Source organism: Chlorocebus sabaeus, chromosome 1 (genome assembly GCF_047675955.1).
Source record: "Chlorocebus sabaeus isolate Y175 chromosome 1, mChlSab1.0.hap1, whole genome shotgun sequence".
Classification (NCBI taxonomy): Eukaryota; Metazoa; Chordata; class Mammalia; order Primates; family Cercopithecidae; genus Chlorocebus; species Chlorocebus sabaeus.
Genome location: NC_132904.1, coordinates 13,272,679 through 13,292,239, shown reverse-complemented (window position 1 = coordinate 13,292,239; position 19,561 = coordinate 13,272,679). Strand labels below are relative to the sequence as shown.

Genomic DNA, 19,561 nt, shown 5'->3' with positions numbered 1-19,561 from the left:
AAACAGTTTAAAAATGCATTATCCTCTGCAAGTAGCATGGCCATCAATCCAAGTTAGATTAAACAAATTAATAAGCAAGAAGCAAGTTTATTTAAATAGTGGAAATTTACACAGTAATGTACACAATGTTTATTCCAAGTGTGTATTATGGAATTTTAATGCAGGAAATCATTATTTCCTTTGTAATTTTTGTTTAGCTACAATTTTGGAAGAGCCAAAAGCTATGTATCATAGTGATTATAATAGTTGTGGATCATTGTCAGATTTGTAATTTTTTTCTGTTTTCCCATGTTGAGGTTACATTTATTAAAACAATTTTATGCCTACAGATTCTCATGGAAATGCTGGGCTTGAATTGTTGTCTATTTTATTTTCCTAGTTGTTTATTTTTATTGTATTTTACAAATGTGTTGGTCCACAATAAATTGAAATTTTTAATGGAAAAAATGGCCTTTCTCTACAGACAGTTTGTAAAGCATTCAGTTTTACGAGCATTTTCCTAAGCTAGGGATACAAAAGAGATTATAAAATGGTGCTGTAACTCCTGCCCTTAGAAGTTAGAGCATGTTTGAAGAAATCATAAATCAGAATACAACATGGAAGAATCACACTGTTAATGGCACTAACTACATGATTATAGAAGAGAACAGTGCAGAAGTCTTACCAAGATTTACTGCATGAGATGGGTCTGAAAGGCCAACAGGAGAAGGAAGGGGATTCTAGGTTTAAAAGACACTATTTCTTTTTTTTTTTTTTTTTTTTTTTTTAAGAGGGAGTCTTGCTCTGTCACCCAGGCTGGAGTGCTGTGGTGCAATCTCGGCTCACTCTAACATCCGCCTCCCAGGTTCGAGTGATTCTCCTGCCTCGGCCTCCTAAGTAGCTGGGATTACAGGCGTGTGCCACCACGCTCAGCTAATTTTTGTATGTTAGTAGAGGCAGGGTTTCACCATGTTGGCCAGGCTGGTCTCCAATTTCTGACCTCAAGTGATCCACCTGCCTCGGCCTCCGGAAGTGCTGGGATTACAGGCCTGAGTCACTGTGCCCAGCCTGACATGATTTATTTTCAACTTTCTCTTCCTGCTGCCCGGATAACATTATTAAGGTTGATCCTGTTATACCTTTCCAGACAGTAATCATAATTCTGTGGGCTTTCAAAAACAATGCTGAGTTCTTTTTCCTTCAATTACCTTCAAGCCTTTCAGCAATATTGTTGCCTGAAAATGTCATTTTCTTAAGTTCATAACATTAATAAATCTTCAGCATCTTTTTTCTATTTTAGAAAAATACATAAAAATGTAAACCCACAAGAGAAAGAAAACCCTCAATAATACACAAAAAAAGAAAAAAGAAAAAAGAAAAAAGAATCTGCAATCATGCCACTCTTTTAACATATATTTAATGAGCCTTACCATGTGTGAGACACTGCCATACATGGAGTTGGAGATGGGGATAGATATCAGCCCCTGCCCCAAGAATCTCTGGTCTCAAGGTACTCATTTGTATCTGAGATACAACATAAAATAAGTAACTAGAATGTGATCGGACACTTCCAAAAAATAAAATAGCATGCCACTATTAAGAATTACAATAAATAGTCCAGGCGTGGTGGCTCACACCTGTAAACCCAGCACTTTGGGAGGCCGAGGTGGGCAGATCACGAGGTCAGGAGACCAAGACAATCCTGGCTAACATGGTGAAACCCCATCTCTACTAAAAATACAAAAATTAGCCCAACGTGGTGACACATGCCCGTAGTCCCAGCTACTCGGCAGGCTGAGGCAGGAGAATTGCTTGAACCTGGGAGGCAGAGATTGCAGTGAGCCGAGATCGCACCACTGCACTCCAGCCTGGGCGACAGAGCGAGACTCCATCTCCAAAAAAAAAAAAAAGAATTACAATAAATATGTTTATTGACATGAAAAGCTATTTATAGGACATTAAGTTAAAAAGCAAGTTATAAAGTACACATACATTATTATCCTAACTTGATTTTACTAAATTATATATGTATAAAATACATATATGTGCCTACGAAAGTTTGCAAATCAAAATGCAAATGCTATCATCAATTATGTCTGCATGGTGAGATTAAGTGCTTTTTCTCTCCTTTTTTTATTATCTGCATTTTCCAATTTTGTCCATCTATTTTAAAAGGCATTAAAATGCAGTATGATATTGTAATGATTAAGTATCAGAAAGCTGGAGAAAGTAAACACTAAAGTGTTTGGGAGGGTCAGAATAGACTTCCCGGTAAAAATTAGAGGAAGAAGTGAAAGCACAACGTATTCCAAACATTACAATTGCATCTACATCACTTAAGGTGAAGGAGAAACAACCATAAAAGGACTTTGGAACTACATAAAGATACGAGACAAATTGGTTTGAAGCACGGAAGTAAAAGCTGCCTATAAAATCCAGGTAAATATCTGATACTGGCACACAGGTTGGAGCAGAGAAAGAGGAAACCGAGGTGCCAAAGGAACAAAGTAAGTCCATTGAAACATCCTTGCTTATCTCTCCTCCAAATCAATGGGCACAAAGTGGGGCTGGTCTACCTGTGTGGGTTCTATTCTCTAGATTCAGGGATGAAGACAAGTTCTTGACTCTATGTTGAGGCCAGTTGAAAAATGAGGGAAAATAAAACCATGAATGAAACAAGAAAGAAACGAAACAGAAAAAGAATGAAAAAGTAAGTTGGTTGCTATAAAAGAGATAAAATGGACCCCAAAAAGAAAAAAAAGGCTAATGCTGGCCGGGCATGGTGGCTCACACCTGTAATCCCAACACTTTGGGAGGCCGAGGCAGGAGGATCACCTGAGGTCAGGAGTTCAAGACCAGCCTGGCCAACATGGTGAAACCCATCTCCACTAAAAATACAAAAATTAGCTGGGCGTAGTGGCAGGCGCCTGTAATCCCAGCTACTCAGGAGGCTGAGACAGAATCACGTGAACCCGGGAGGCAGAAGTTGCAGTGAGCTGAGATCGCTCCATTACACTCTAGCCTGGGTGACAAGAGTGAAACTCTGTCCAAAACAAACAAACAAACAAACAAACAAATAATGCCAAGAAAGGTGAATAGTGAATAGTAGGTTTAACTGTATGCCATTCCATGAACATAGACCAAAAAGGACGAGGCCATGCCCCACTGGGTGCTTCATGATTATGTGGCTACCACAGGACAACACAGAACACAGAAGAAATACTGGAGCCCTTGGTTTTGTAACACATTTTAATTAAGTTGCTTCTTTCTGACAAGAAAACAATTAAAAATAAAATAGGTGGGGAAAAAAAATTCATTTTCACCAGGTCAGCATTTTGGGAAAGGTGATAAAAGTGTGTATCTGTGGATGTACTGGGTGATTTTGCGGAAATGATTCAGTTTCATATTTTGCTTTATGCTATAAAGTACTCTTGAAAATAATAATCATCTTCACTCTGTCAAAAGTGAAGTTAGCATGAAAATGAGGTAGAAAGAAACTATAAAAAAGTAAAATTTTTCCCATTTTATTTGAAATAATATAATCACAGAGCAAATTGGTGAGGTTTTCTCTAATTGCTTTAGTCTTATACTTTTGATCTCATCAGAGTTCCAATATTTTTATGTGTTTCTTGTTCTTAAAAATTGCAGTTGTTCTAATTTTTATTTTAAAAAAAGGACAAATGGTGGTAAATATTTTATTACTTGTCAAGAGAATAATCCTACTAAGACAATAGGTGGAATCTATAAAAGGAGTCTATTTATTAGTTTCCCTTCTCATGTATCATTTACAGAATTGTCTTCATTTCAGTTGAATAATTAAAGAATCAGAACTGGCTGGCTCTGTCTTTAATTCTTTTCATAAAACCAGAACTTGACCCAGTAAAAATGTATTCTGAGACTAGTCCTAATAAGTATAGGCCTAGCCATGATAATCTGGGTTCTATATGAAACTTATAGATCTTAGTCCAGAAACTAAATAGCAGATATGAAAGGAGAAACTGTGGATAAATAAATGAAAAGTATTGAGTTTTCCTCATAAAATTTCTCAAGACAAAAAAAACCAATGATCAACAGCAAAGGAGAATGTAATGAAATCATATACTTGCAGAAACGTGGACAATTCTTTAATTGTATGCTTTCTCAAACCTCAAAAAAATTATTGTTCTGGCTAATTATTGTACCCTGAGTACCCATCTCCTATTTCCTTGCTCTTGACATTGACCCTGTTCAATTCCTTTTATAAAACGTCCTTATGGCCACATCCACTGCCTAAAACAAGATAGAATACTTTGAGACCTAGTAATAAAACAATAGTTTCCTTTTTGAGCTCTTGCCATGTGCCAGGCACTATTCCAACAGTTTTGCATAAATTAGGATAACTTGATCTTTAGACTAGCCTCTTTAGGTACCTTCTGTCATTTTACAGTTGAGACATAGGAACTAACAGGGATTTCATTAAGAAACTTGTTTAAAGCCCCAGACTTAGTGAAGTAGAAGACGGAAGATTGGAAAAGAGGGCTTGAGCAATATTTGGCCATAGAAACCAGATCCATAGTATGTATAACCTCACATTCTCAAATGCTACTGGGAGTTACATGGTGTTACTCTAAGAGTCACAGCTATGGACTTGTTTCTTTTTCTTTGTTTAAAATAAACCTTTGTGGGCTAAAATGTGTTTCCTTTTTTTTTTTTTAGACGGAGTCTCGCTCTGTCACCCAGGCTGGAGTGCAGTGGCACGATCTCGGCTCACTGTAAGCTCCGCCTCCTGGGTTTACGCCATTCTCCTGCCTCAGCCTCCTGAGTAGCTTGAACTACAGGCGACTGCCACCAGGCCCAGCTAATTTTATTTATTTATTTATTTATTTTTGGATTTTTAGTAGAGATGGAGTTTCACAGTTAGCCAGGATGGTCTCGATCTCCTGACCTCGTGATCCACCTGCCTCAGCCTCCTAAAGTGCTGGATGTGTTTCCATTTTGGAAAAAAAAAAAAAAAAAAAAAAAAATCCCTTTGTCATCAGATATTTCAGAAAGGTGTTTTCTCCCTTTTCATTGAATTTTCAACCATTTTCAGTTGCATCTAGCATCGGAGAGTAAGGGTTATGAGTGCAGGTTCTGGAATAAATCCTCTCATTGTGAAATGGGGATATTAGTAGAGTACCTACCTCATGGGGTTCTGTAAAGGGTACAGAGATAATGTATCTCATTCACTTAACATAGCGATAACAGAGCCAACCCCTGTGGTTGGAATAGGCACAGTCCTACATACTTTGCCGAGAATAACTCTTTAATACTCAAACTGACTCTCTAAGGAAGGTAGTCTTTTTAGCTCTATTTTACAGACAGAAAACAAAGGCAAAGAGAGGTTAACGAATTTGCCAAAGACACAAAGTTGGGGTTAGATCCCAAGTTCATCTTCCTAAACATGACACTATACAGACCCCACTGTGCCTACAATAAGTCTTTAATAAAGGTTAGCTCTCTACACACCTCACCTAAAGCTTGCTAAAGAGAATCCTTACTAACTTAATTACTCAGTCACTAAGAAGTTAATCTGGTTTATAAACTCCTCTCCATGGCATCAAAGACAGACGTTTTGTTGTTGGGCAGTTGCAGGAGCAGAGTCAATACCCTGTCACCAAGGCTGGCCTGGAAAACAAGCTGCAAATGTCCAGAGTGATGCTGTATGGATGACTAGGGGTGGAGGGGGATTCTGAACCAACAGCCAAGAATCCCATTTTCAAGTCCTAACTCTGCCACACGTTTTCTATGTAACCTTGAGCATGTCACTTAACTTGACTCAGCTTCAATTTCTCATCTGTAAATGAAGGGGAATGAGACAGGATAAATGGAAAGGGTCTTTCCTACCCTAAAATTTCTGGATTCCATGAGCACAGGGTCTGAATATGTGTCCCTGTTAGATACCAGTGAAAGACTGTACCGATAGGTTATTCATAGTATTCATACTTCATACCAAGAATGAGACATTCATCACTCTTTCTTGATACTCATAAGTACATGAAAAATTATTTGAGAAGACCTCAAAAAAAGGAATCTAAGGCTAATGACAAACTTTTTAAGTGTCATAATTTTTTTTCAAGAATTAATAGTCATTGTTGTCCATATCCAGTTGTATTGGCTTATTTTCAACAAAATTTCCCTTGGCTACATGGGGCCTGAGATGCTCTAAGTTTTCAGAAAGACAGAAATGAATAAGAGCATTTTTCCTAAAGAACAGGAGAATTGTCTTAAATGGGCATATATGAACTATCTAGTTTCCCAATTACTGGCAAATAATTTTAATCTTGGACTGCCCTCTTTGCTATACAAGTATTGTATTACTTGGCCCCTATGTTAGTTTTCTATTTCTTGATATAACAAATTACCACAAACATAGTGGCCTAAAACAATGTATTATTTTATCCGACAGTTGTGTAGGTCAGAAGTCCCATACCAGCTCACTAGACTAAGGTCAAGGTGTCAGCAGAGTCTTCCTAGAGTCTTCTTCCTAGAGACTCTAGGAAGAATCTGTTTCCTTGTTTCATCCAGCTTCTAGAGGTGACCCACATTCCTTGGTTCATGGACGCCTTCCTCCATCTTCACAGTCAGCAGCATAGCATCTCTCTAATGAGGGATGGGTTCGGGATGAAACTGTTCTACCTCAGATCATCAGGCATTAGAGTCTCATAAGGAGCATGCAACCTAGATCCCCAGCATGTGCAGTTCACAGTGGGGTTTACGCTGCTATGAGAATCCAATGCCGCGCTGATCTGACAGGAGGCAGAGCACAGGGAGTAATGCTTGCCCGCTGCTTACCTCATGTATTGTGGCCAGATTTCCAGCAGACCACAGACGGGTACCAGTCCTTGGCCTGGGGGTTGGGGATTTATGAGAATCATGTTCCTATCAGATGTTATGGCCCATTATCTGTTCACTTGCTCTCTCCATTTGCATAGATAATTGACATTTGATATTTGGTAAGATTTTCTTTAGTTTCTTTTCTGGATAAACGTATCACTTTGGTATGTTTTGTGATACTTAGGACATCATGGTGTCATCCAAGCCAACAAGCCATGCTGGAGTATATGAAACCACACCCAACCCTTACTACCCACCAAGCAGCTTTACGGCTCCTGGATCTCAACAGCCTCCGGGTTCAATCAACTTAGAAAACCAAGCTCAGGGTGCTCAGAGTGCTCAGCCCTACTTCATCACATCTCCAGGAACCTCTGCTGTCAGTCAACCAGGTCAAGGAAATACACAAATGATAAATCTAAGCATGAGAACAGCAGTAATAAACTTTAAAGAAGAAGCAAAGGCACTAGGGGTAAGTCTATTTACTACCAGAATTTTAATTTCACATTTACACGGTCTTCTTATAAGTTATAGGAGAAGAGAATATCATCCAATTGCTAAAAAGTTCTGAATGTTATTCTGAAACTATCCCTTTTAGACAGAAATATTTAGTCTGCCTATAGACTTTCCCTTGAGTTCATTTCATTTTAGATCAAGCAAAAATATAACAGGAGACAGAGGAACCTCCCTAGCTGGAGGATTTGGTAATATTGACATGACGGAAGCTCTACCACATCTAGCTTGATCTCATTTCTTCAAAGGACTTTTTGGACAATCTCAATCCCGTCTCCGGATTGGTTACAAGTCGGGTATTTGCATAAAGGTGAATTTACATAAAAATGAACATTGATGGCTGCCTCCAGAAAAGGAAATTACAAATGGGCAGTCTGGGAAAGGCTGAGTGTGAAAGAATTGGGGGACATTCCATCTGCTGTGCCTCTCTCGCCAATATCCTTAGAGATGCTACAGCTTAACTGTCACCTTACTTCTACAAAGGAGACTCTGAACTGACCACCTTGTTTCTGTAGGCACTGTAAAAACAAAAATGCCCTATTTGTAGGAAAATTCCACCTGCCTAGGTAGAATTGTTACTCCCTTTGCTGCGCTTTCCAAATACCTCATTCATCCTGCTAGTACAATTCCACCGAATTATATTAAGTCTCTCCCTGTGAATAGCTCGAAATTCTCTGCTGGAGCATTCTGTAAATGAATGCTCATTATGTGACAGAAAATCTTCTAGTCATCTTACTACCTATTTCAAGTTGTGATGTTTTAGGGAAGTAAAAATGAGCCTAAGTTCTCTTGCAGCAGCCTATTTACTAAGCTGTGGAGGTGGCCCTTCTGATCCTCCTCCTCCCAGATAGAGGAAATTCCCCACTTCTAATACACCAATGGGACAAACCCCCGATACAGCCAACCCCACATAGGTGCTTGGAATATATCACCGAGTACAAAGCAGGTGCAATCTCTGCCTTTACAGAATTTTTGCCCTAGTGGGGGAAATCAGACTGTACACATAAGAAGGAAGTAAAGTACTTAGTGTATTAGAAGGTGTCGAATGATATGGACAAAACAAAGAAGTGTAAAAGGGCTAAAAAGTACCAGACAGTGAGGAGGCAGCAATTTCAAGGCGGTCAGAATGGGCTTTCCTTAGAACATGACATTTGAGCAAAAACCTGAAGTTAGGAGTGAGCCCTGCAGATACCAGGGAAAGTGAAAACAACCAGTGTAAAAGTCTTTAGATGAAAATGTCTGTGATGTATTTGAAGAACAGGGAGGAGGCCAATAAAATAGAACAGAATGAGGGAGGGAGGGAGCAGTTGTCAGGAGGGCAGAGGAGTGGCAGAGGCCACAGCTGGTGAGGCCTGCAGAGCGGAAGGCTTTGGCTTTGACTGAGTGGATGACGAACCACTGAAGCACGCTGCCTGGCACCGAAAAGGCGTGTGATAAAAATACTTTAAAAGACTGTGAAGTTTTGTTTAAAGCTCCAGTTGGCAGAAGTTACTTCCTCTCTCTGAAGATTGTTATTTCTATACCATCAGCAGGCCCCAGGCATCACGACAGTGCAGGGGCCACAGGTGGCAGGACGTGGCACACCTGTACCAGTCAACTCAGACCTTAAAGTGCTTCTGTGTCCACAAATGCAGACAAATTGTATGTCCAAATTTTTAAGTCTGTCCTGTAGGCAATTTTGATCAGTAAATGGTACAGCCAGGGCTGTAGGAGGAGAAATGAGGGCCAGTACAAATCCAGATCTAACTGTCCTTCACCAAGGTGACAGCAAGGATGAGGATGGGAAGTTTGTGGCCAGATGGCTAAATTGCTGCTCTAAAGAAGAGTTGTAAAAACCAAATATAAAGTCTAATACAGGAGTTCTTTAAGTGAGATAGGCTAAAGGAGGCCCATCATGCCTCTGAAACTATATGCAAAAGTATGGTATGTGTGTGTATGGAGGTGCAAGAATAATTTTTTAGGGAGAAAGGTTCACGGTTTTTATCAAAGTCTCAAGAAACTTTTAGCATTGTTTATAAAACTGGGTTTTTTTATTTTAATTCAATTTACTTGTGTTCAGTAGCTTTTTATTGAATAAATACAGCAGTCTTTGTATTTGCAGTCTTCCTGGATAGATAAGGTGTAAACATGGGGAAAAATAAATGACAAATCTACAGTCAACTTTTGGACCAATCTAGAAATGGTTATTCCTCAGAAATCTATCTTTATTTACAATGAAGGAAGGTTCAATAAGAGGTACAAGGAGCTAAAAGATGCATACCTGACTTTTAGTAATACATGATTGGTAAGAAGAATGGTAAGAAAATGATTGTACACCTGCAACTTTTTAAAAGAGAACAATATCAATGAATACAAAATCAAATAACAAGGTGTGTTTTACGTCATGAGATGCAACAGAAATTTAGAAAGAAAGAAAAAAGATTAATTTAGTGTAATCAAGACGACTTCATGGAAGAGGTAGAGCAGAGCTGAGCATGGGGGAAGAAGACAGTACTGAATAGTTCAGACAGGCTCAGCAGTCAATGTGCTGCAGTCAATTCCCAGATCTGCCCCTCAGGAATTGTGTGACCTTGGATACAAGGTCTCACATGTCTTTATGTCTCTGGGACTCAATCCAATTGTGGGAGGACTACATGAAACAATAAATGTAAAGTGTTCAGAACATGACTAAGCACATAATTCATGCCTTATAAATGGTTTTATCTTCACCAGTCCCTTTACCCGTAACTGGGATGACCCAAGCAGAGAACTGATCCATCTGAAAAAGCAACTACTGACATCACAGTTAAAGTATTTTTTTTCTAATAGTCTTTTAGAGGCCCTCAGAGATGCTAATGCATGATTAAGCAGCTGTACTTTCTGAAGAATTCTTCTTGGGCCACCCCAATAAGTCTCCCCAAATACCTCAAAACAAGGCGCTTCACTAAGGGCCCTGCACTCCAGTTATTCTAGTGTATGTCAGAAGCTTCATGGCCCACCTCCTGCTTCAGATGCGTGCCTGAATGACAACCATGGATCTCAGCAAAATTGACAATCAATAAGCAGAGGCAGCAATGACAGTAACGTTTCACACGTCTGAAAGTGAAGAAGTAATTTTAAAATGGTTGTTTTCTTTTTTCAGGTAATCCAGATCATAGTTGGATTGATGCACCTTGGTTTTGGAATTATTTTGTGTTTAACATCATTCTCTTATAGAGGAGTACTCGGTTTTGCCTCTACTGCTGTTATTGGTGGATACCCGTTCTGGGGTGGCCTTTCTGTGAGTAGATTGCTAGAACACTACTCCATCTTGGTTTATAAAGTATTGATATCTCCAGCCAATTCACAATTCATTTCTTGATAAAGCCCTACATCTGAGGGCTGGAGAATTTAGAAAAATTAACAGCTCTGAATGAGCATAAAAAAATCGGGAACTTGTTCACCATTTTAAATAGGAGCTTATTCCATTCTTTAAAATGTAATCATGTAACCAGCAAGCCAAAGTTTTGGTTTCCTACTACATTTGAGATGGAAATGTATGTATTGGGTGGAGAGAGAGAGAGAGAAAAAAAAAAGGTGATTGGAAACATGATTAAAAATATGCAAGTAAGTCACGCATAGTGGTGTGTGATTGTAGTCCCAGCTACCTGGGAGGCTGAGGCCGGGGAATTGCTTGAGTTCAAGAGATTGAGGCCAGCCTGAAGAATATAGTGAGACCCAATCTCTAAAAAAATTTTTTTTAAATTAAAAAAATGCAATTGATTATGAGAAGGGATGGAGCGTAAGCCTCAGAACAAGGAATGCTTAGACATTATGAGTTCCTTATAGGCCAGAAATTAAGGAGAAAACAATAAAAGAGAAGTCAAGGACATATATGCCTGAGAGTTACCCAGAAAATTCAGAAGTGCAAGAGAAAATTTTGAGAAGGAAGCTAGATGAACGTAAATAGACCAACCTTTTGTATAAAGAGAAACTCCCAAGCACAACCAGTTAACCCATTTCTCAAATAAATTTGTCCATTTCCACAGTTCATTATCTCTGGCTCTCTCTCTGTGTCAGCATCCAAGGAGCTTTCCTCTTGTCTGGTAAGTTAGACTGTTTCTGCTTCTTGAACCCCTTTAAAGATTAGCTTAACATATTGGGGAGGAAAATTGAAAAGCTGGATTTGGGAAATGCAAAAGAGAGCACCTTTCCCAAAAAAAATCTATTGGTTGCCTCATGGTCTGAGCGCTGGGGTAAGAGAGTGGTCCACACGGTTTGCCACTAAGAAATGGCAGAGTTCCACATCCTGACTCTTGAACTGACAAGGGTGAGAAGTAGTAAAGATCAGGGTTGTTTAAGCGTTAACCTGAAAGCTCCCTGGTTCAGTCAGGTCACACTCTATTATGGGAAGTCCAAAGGAGAATCCAGGAGCCAGGAAATACCTACTAGCTACACCAGTTACCAAGTCTCTACTGTTAATTTGCCACTTCTCAGCTCTGTCTTGTATTTTTATTTTCACATTTTTGCGTTTTTCTTACTCTTACTCAAGATTGGGTGTGTGTTTTACAATTCTTTAAATTGCCATTAAATGAATCTAGCCTGTTCCGTAAGAAGAGTTTATAAAAATGATCAGTAAGATGGGACCTTGAGTTCTGTTGGTCACAGCACCCCACCTATTGCAATTTCCTGGTCTACTATTGAACCAGGAAAAAGAAAGTGATTTACCAAGAATTACAGTCAACTAGAGCAGAGGTGGTGTCAAAATTATATGTAATCCAGCACAAGAGGGAAGAATGGGGAAAGAGGAACACAGGATTGTGTAGCTCATGCTCTTCCAGACAAAACAAGAATAAAATAATTAAATCAAAATAAAATAAAATAAAATAAAATAAGCCTAATTCTGATTAACCACTCCCGTTGTAGTCCAAAAACAAAATAAAGCACCCTTTCTCTGCATCCTTTAAGGATCCTTCCCTCTAATTGAGATTGTCCAAGCATAGATTCCATCCTCTTAGAGGAGACAGCCACTGACACTTACCTAAGACAATTTTTCTAAGAGCTTTCAGAGACCTTCGGGAGGCTCTAAGGCATGCTGCAGTACAAGCACATTCTAAAGAACTCAACTATGCCACCCCTAGCAAGTCAGCTGCAGACTTGCTTTCACAATTATTCTTCTGCATGTTAAAATCCTATTGTAGAAACTGGGGAAAGATTTGTAGTCACCCATACACCTCTGCCCACAAAAGCTTGAAGAGTTTCTCCTTCTAAACTTGGGGGTGCACATTTAGTCCCTAGAGAGACTTAGGGTTTTCATTAATTCCTAAATTTTTCAGCAAACATGTTGTGTCTAAATAACTTGCCATCTATAAAATCAGATGCTATCATACCACCTCATACAAAAGCTGTAAGAGTTAAGTGAGATAATTTAAATAATTTAACACCGTGTCTGCCACAGAAAAATGCTCATTAGAAGTTTTTTTCATTTTTATAAAGAAAATATAGTTATTGTGCATGAGGCTTTTAGTAAAATACAACAGATGAGTGCCTGCTTTATATGATTTACATTTTTCTACAGCTTTTTACAAGTACCCTACATCTAGGCTGCATACAGAATAATGTTTATGGTAATTACCCAGAAGGGCAGAAAACAGAATAATTTCAACTTGAAAAATTGTTTTGCAAGTTCAAAAATTAAGAACCATGAAATTTGATTGATTCTTATTTCATTTAACTTCAGTGATCCTGTATATAATTGATTTTTGCCTGCTATCTCCACTAGGTGAAAGGCAGCCTGGGAATGAACATAGTTAGTTCTATCTTTGCCTTCATTGGAGTGATTCTGCTGGTGGTGGATATGTGCATCAATGGGATGCCTTTCCAAGACTATTGGGCCGTGGTAAGTATCCCATAATCCACCATGTGCTTGCTCTCTTTTCAGTCCCGTAAAGTGGGTCTATGTTTTATCTCTTAACCCCATACACCAGCTCTAATGGAAAATCTTTTTTCTATTCTAGTCCCACCCCTAGTCATATGATCTCTAGGACTATAGAATAAAGTGAGAGGGTTACCTCTACAGATAGACGGAGGCTTAAAGGACATCCTTTATTGGCCCATCTCACTGTCAATCACAAGAACAATGGGGAAGGGTTTCTAAAATTGTCCAAAAATTATTTTCCCAACATTTGAAATTCTATATAAATAAGGTAGTCAAGCTATTGAGTGTTTTTTGTTAAACTTCAGAGTAAAGTATGAAGTGAGAGGTAAATGACAGGGATAAGAACATCTGATTTTTACAGAGAAACCCAAGGAATGAAGCAATTGCAAAGTGAAGCACATGCCTCTGAATGTGCTCAAAACAGAATCACACATTCATTAGCCTTATACAGCCAAGCATGGACTCCGACCTTAGGAGGAAATGGGTGGTCCGAGGGCAGGAATGTTTACCATCTATAAGGAATGGAGGAACATGGTATAAAATGAGGTTGGACTGGAAGCTTTCATTCTACCTCAATGGCCACGTTAAGAAGTCTGGTTTTCATTCTGTGAGCAATGAAAAACCACAGAAGAGTAGTTTTATATGTTTTGCTTTATTTTATGTTGAGGTTGGTTTTGCTTTTGCTTTTCAGTTTACAAAAAGCAGAGTTTATTAAATTACTGTGGGATACATATATCTTAAGAAAGACACAGAATGACTTCCTTATATATCTAGAACATATTAACATTAAGACAATATCACAATATTTTGAACAAATAAACACAATAACATTTCCCTTATCAGTTCACTCAGTACTGTGTAAGTAATTCTGTTCCACTGGATCTCAGAGTGGCAGGCTTATGAAGCCATCTGCTCCTCAACTAAAGGGTTCTGAAATCCTGACTCCAACCATTGGTATAATCTGAAAGTTGTCTAAGCACTCCCATCAGATGCCTGTCCCCTAGAGTATGTTCTTTGAAGTGTCAATAGTTGGAATTGCTGGCACACTCCTTTTCCACCAAGTTCTGAGACAATCCTTCTTTGTTAAAAACGTAGAAGAGTTTTAGGCCAGGAATTTGAATGATCACTTTTGTGCTTGCAAAGGACAACACTGTTTGCAGCGTAAGGAAAAGCTTATATAAGAAGGTGTATTCAGTTGTTTTCACACTGCTGATAAAGAAACACCAAAGACTGGGAAGAAAAAGGGGTTTAATGAGCTTAGAGTTCCATACGGCTGGGGAGGCCTCACAATCATGGCAGAAGGCAAGGAGGAGCAAATCATGTCTCATATGGATGGGGGCAGGCAAAAAAAATAGAGCTTGTGCAGGGATCACAAAACCATCGGATCTCATGAGACCCATTCACTATCACAAGAATAGCATGGGAAAGACTCGCCCTCATAATTCAGTCATCTCCCACCAGGTTCCTCCCACAACAAGTGGGAATTATGGGAGCTACAAGATGAGATTTGGGTGGGGACGCAGAGCCAAACCATATCAGGAGGCAAAAAAAGATGAGAAAGCTTCTTGGTAAATAAGGCAGAGTGAAGCAGGAACAAAATTCATCTTCCAAAATACCAAACAAAAGAACAAAAAGTATTCAAAAAAACAGCTTTCAAACTGGCATCCAAGTAGAGAAAAGAATCATTCTGATGCTACTCAAAGTAGCTGAAAAAAAGCACAGCTTTTAGACCTCGCTCTTGTTTCCCTAGAAACAAAACTAAGGAAAAAAGGGAAGCCAAAAAAATTACTGAGAAGTCTCACTAACACTCTTGAATCTGTAGCTGAGAAGGCTGGGGTGGAGAGCAGTCAATTCTGTGAAAGGATAAAGCAAATCCTGTATGGTACAAGACCATGGGTAGTACCCAGGACCTCAGGAGACAGAAGAAAGAGCAACACCTTCCCATACCCTGCATGGTACCCTGCTACCAGCAGGGAATGAGCAGAAATGCACAGGAATAAACCTCCAGTCAAGGAGCAGGCCTCTGTACTAAGCATTTAGCAGGCTCTCAGAAGACAGAAAAAGCAAAGTCCATGTTCACTAGCAAGAACTGTGCTCAGGGCCAGCTAAGCTATCTCTCTCCCTGCAACAGCTATATGTTCACATTTAGAAACATGGATATGAAACAACAGCTAGGGCTCACGTTGTAATGGAAGCAAGGAAGACAAATGGGACCCAAATAAACAGAAGTGTGAATGAAGGAAAATTCACCTACACTGTATCTGATCAAGTAGAAGGCCTGTATAGAGTTCAAGTGAGCTTAACACTTTTACTTAAAATCGAAATAACATGATTCCATTCTTATAGAATGATGCTCCTCTCTCTTGGTCTCTGTTTTTTCCTCTCTCATGGCATCTTTCCACATATCCATTCTTCTGCCTTTTCCCTGTACACACAGCGCTAGGATAACAGTCATCAAACATTAGTTTTGGTTATTTCTAAGCAGTGGCATTTTGAATGATCCATTGGTTTCTATATTGCTTGACTTTTTAAACATTTTTATTAAAAAAACAATGAGGCCGTCACAAAGGAAAAAAAACTACCTTCTTTCTAATATTTCTAAACAAAATAGCCTACTTACCAAAAGGAAAGACTTCTGGCATTTTAAAGAAAATCCAAAATAACTTCACACTCCTCTGGAACAAGCATTCGATGATACTGGAAGAGTAAGCATGGAGCAAGTTGAGTATAAGCAATAGCACATTTGATGAGTCAATAATTTTTGAAGCCCATGTGAGGCCCTCCTGATCAGCCAAAATTTCACTATTTATTTATGATTTCAGCTTTCTGGAAAAGGCATTTCAGCCATGCTGATGATCTTCTCCCTCCTGGAGGTCTGCATAGCTAGTGTCACAGCTTATTTTGCCAACCAAGCAAACACCACAACCAACATGGTGAGTTGTGTCTCTTCTTTGTAAAATAATCTGAAGATGCCCTGGAGAAATACAGACTTGTGTCTGCTAAATCCTACTATGGGCTTACCAGAATGCTCTTTGTCCTTCACTCTTATGGTACCAGGAGAAATTGCATAGGATTGTAGTAACCTTATTGCTGGTTTTTATTCATTCTTTCCAGCCTGTCCTGGTTATTCCAAATATGTATGAAAACAACCCTGTGACACCAGCGTCTTCTTCAGCGCCTCCCAGATGCAACAACTACTCTAACTAATGTCCCTAGACATTAAAAGAAAAAGGGGGATCAGTCTAATCTTATGGGGAAAAACTGCTTGCAAAAAGTTCTTAAGAAGATGTCTTTTATTGTCCACAAAGATTTCTAGTCTTTAAAAACTGTGTTTGAGATTTGTTTTCAGGTTGGTCGCTAATGACGGCTTTATCTCCCTTCACTGTCTCTTCCTACATTACCACTACTACGTGCTGGCAAAGGTGAAGGATTGGAGGACTGAAAAATGATTCCGCAACTCTCTTAAAGTTAGAAATGTTTCTGTTCATATTACTTTTTCCTTAATAAAATGTCATTAGAAACAAAAGCCTTTTTCAGTGTGTTTAAAAAATTGATTTTGATTTGATATTGGTTGTAGAGCAGTAGATCTGACCTATACTCCAAGAAGATTGATAAACCTTCTTTGATGATGATTTTTCTAGGTGTCCAGTCACTGGAGTTCCCTAACTCATCTCCTCCTCATCTTTTTGTTCAGAAAGCAAATGTCCAATTGCCCTTGTTGGAGGTCACATTATTCTATACACTAATATCATCAAACATCTTGCCTCCTGAATATCTACAAAATTAAATTTTGCTATTTACAGAGTATTTTCATGTACGTTAAACTAACCTGCAGTGGGACAACAGTAGGACAGGGTTGCTGCATTGAGGGGTTTTCATTTGAGTTTGGCTTTTTGTTTTTGAATTGTGGGCACATTTATAAGCCAATTAGAACAATCAAGGTAAGAAAGAAGGGATGAAAGACAGTGTAAGTTTCAAGAAATCAAAAGCACAGATGGATAACATCACCTAAGTCATGAAGAAGGGCAGTTTCTCTACAAAATAGAAAGGTATCATTATCACAGATACCCACAGATTTGCAACAGTGGCAGTGAGGATCTGATATGATGGCTCATGTCATCCCTGTCAAAGCAGTAGTGACGTCATGCCCAAGGTAGGGGCATAGGTAGAGTCAGAATACTGAGCACAATGGTAACATGGGAAAAGTCATGGAACTGGAGAATAAAGTGGTCAGAGAAATAGGATTGCCAAGCTGTATGGAGGGCACACCTGAGGATGTGGTAACAAATTCAGAGTATGAACAAATTGCTCCTGCAAGGTCCTACTGCTAGATCCAGGCAAACTATGGATCCAGGAAACTCTCTATTTGATTTTATCCAGGGTTAAGGTTTTGCTAGAGGAGATGACAAAATAGCAGAAGGGCAAGAAAGCTTAGGACATTGTAAAAAATACCATTTAAATGATGGACTGTGGAATCTAAACTGGATAAGGAAGGAATAATAGTAATAATAAAAGCAACAATAAAGAAAAAAGACAGATTGATCATAAATGGAGAAATCTGCCTTTTCTCCAGGAGCTGTTGTGACAATAAAATGAGATAATGTTATATAAATATGGTTTGAAAATAGCAAAATATTATTCCTTTTTGAAATCTTAATATTATTAAAGAAGAGGAGACAAATAAATACAAAAAGACTAGGCAGATAAAATCAGGGAAGAGGCAGATGAGAAGAATAGAATTTTTGCATCTGGGAAAGCAGGTGTATTATGTCAGGTAAGAGTCACATAATTTCAACGTCCTTGGCCTGCCTGGGTCCCAGCTATTCAGAAACTTGGGTGATTAGAAATGTTGTGTCCTTCACCATGAAACTCAACAGCTTAGCAAAAGTGAAGACATAGATTTCACGGTCTGAGGGTCTGGAAAATAAAAGGTGCCCCCAAAATGTGGGGAGGATGGTATATTGCATATCTATACATGTAAAATAAGCAAATATAAAAGTAACTTACTTTAGGGAACAGAAGCATTTCCAGCAAAGTTCATTTTTTAAATTTCTATCAAATATATTCTATTTTTCAATTTGCTTTAATAATAGTAATAATAACAGCATATATTTAGCCCATTCTTTGTACCACTCACATTCCAAGCACTGTTTCAATGCTCACAACAACCACCTGTGAGGCAGATACTACTATTAGGATCCTATTCAGATGAAAAAACTTTGGCAGACAGGTTAAAAATCTTGTCCTAAGATATGTAGCTGGCAAATGGTAAAGCATGGATTTGAATCCGGGCAGCATGACTCCCAGGTCCGCACAGTTGCCCTAACCATTATTCTCACTATTCTTATGGTCTTGGATAGAATCAGACGTTTGTAATGCCAAAACAAACAGAAATGTTTCTCTACAGAAAGCTTGTAATAAATGTGGAAGAAATTGCCTTATTCGCTGATAAGAGAGAGGAGATTTAGTAGTATAAAAATATAGTTGACACTTAAACAACATGAGTTTGAACTGCGTGGCTCCACTTATGTACATGTTTTTTCAATGTGGGAAAAGTCATGGAAATGGAGAATAAACTGATCAGAGAAACAGAGGATTACCAAGTTATACTGAGGGTATGTTTGAGGGGGTTTTAGCAAATTTATGCTATGAACAAATTTCTCCAGCTGGGCCTGTGATCTGAGACCCTAGAAGGTGACTGGAATAGAAATACTATATTGCAACATAGAGGTCACATGTCTGCTGTGGTATTATTTAAAGCCCTTATGGTATTTTCATTCTGGAAAATCTTTTTTAAATGTTCATTTTTTTCATTCATTTGCTTAAAAAGAAGTATTACACTACAACTTGGTGATGAAAACTTTGCTATTCCATAAAATTTAGGCTTTACATATTTTTTTCATGTAGGGTAATATAAAATGAAATGGAGTAAGATTTATCTACATGTCAGTGAACACATGCTTTCTTCATGCACAATTAATGCTGGATTTGCATACAAAGACTTTGCCTATGAAATATAACTTAAGCTACACACACACATACACATTACACACACATCTCAAGTACTTTCTATATTTAGTCTCTTCCTTCCTCAGAAGAGCACAGATCATTATTAGATCTCTAGGGCTCTAGGATGTCTTCTAATTCTAGATTCTAAGGCTTTAGAGAAGGTCGATTATTCATCATGAAACACATGGACTCAAGAATGATTTTTCAAGAATCTATAAATGTATCTTAGATAAACATCTGTCATTGATTCATGCCAGGCCCAAACAACATTTCTGAAAGCTCTCTTTCCCAGAACATGTTTGCATGTGTCAC

The 19,561-nt window shown here is 38.6% G+C and overlaps 1 protein-coding gene across 2 annotated transcripts; it reads left to right on the top strand.

The window, feature by feature from the left end:
- The first annotated feature begins 2,250 nt into the window (after positions 1-2,250).
- On the top strand, positions 2,251-16,766 carry MS4A12 (membrane spanning 4-domains A12). Of its 2 annotated transcripts, XM_007996805.3 has the most exons (7): positions 2,251-2,486; positions 7,019-7,303; positions 10,466-10,603; positions 11,352-11,408; positions 13,085-13,201; positions 16,063-16,173; positions 16,355-16,766. In XM_007996805.3, exons 2-7 carry the CDS (start codon positions 7,025-7,027, stop codon positions 16,445-16,447), a joined length of 795 nt encoding a protein of 264 aa, XP_007994996.1. In that variant the 5' UTR covers positions 2,251-2,486; positions 7,019-7,024; the 3' UTR covers positions 16,448-16,766. The 2 variants fall into 2 exon arrangements, with proteins under 2 accessions (XP_007994996.1, XP_037853523.1); XM_037997595.2 differs by lacking the exon at positions 10,466-10,603.
- Positions 16,767-19,561: the final 2,795 nt, after the last annotated feature.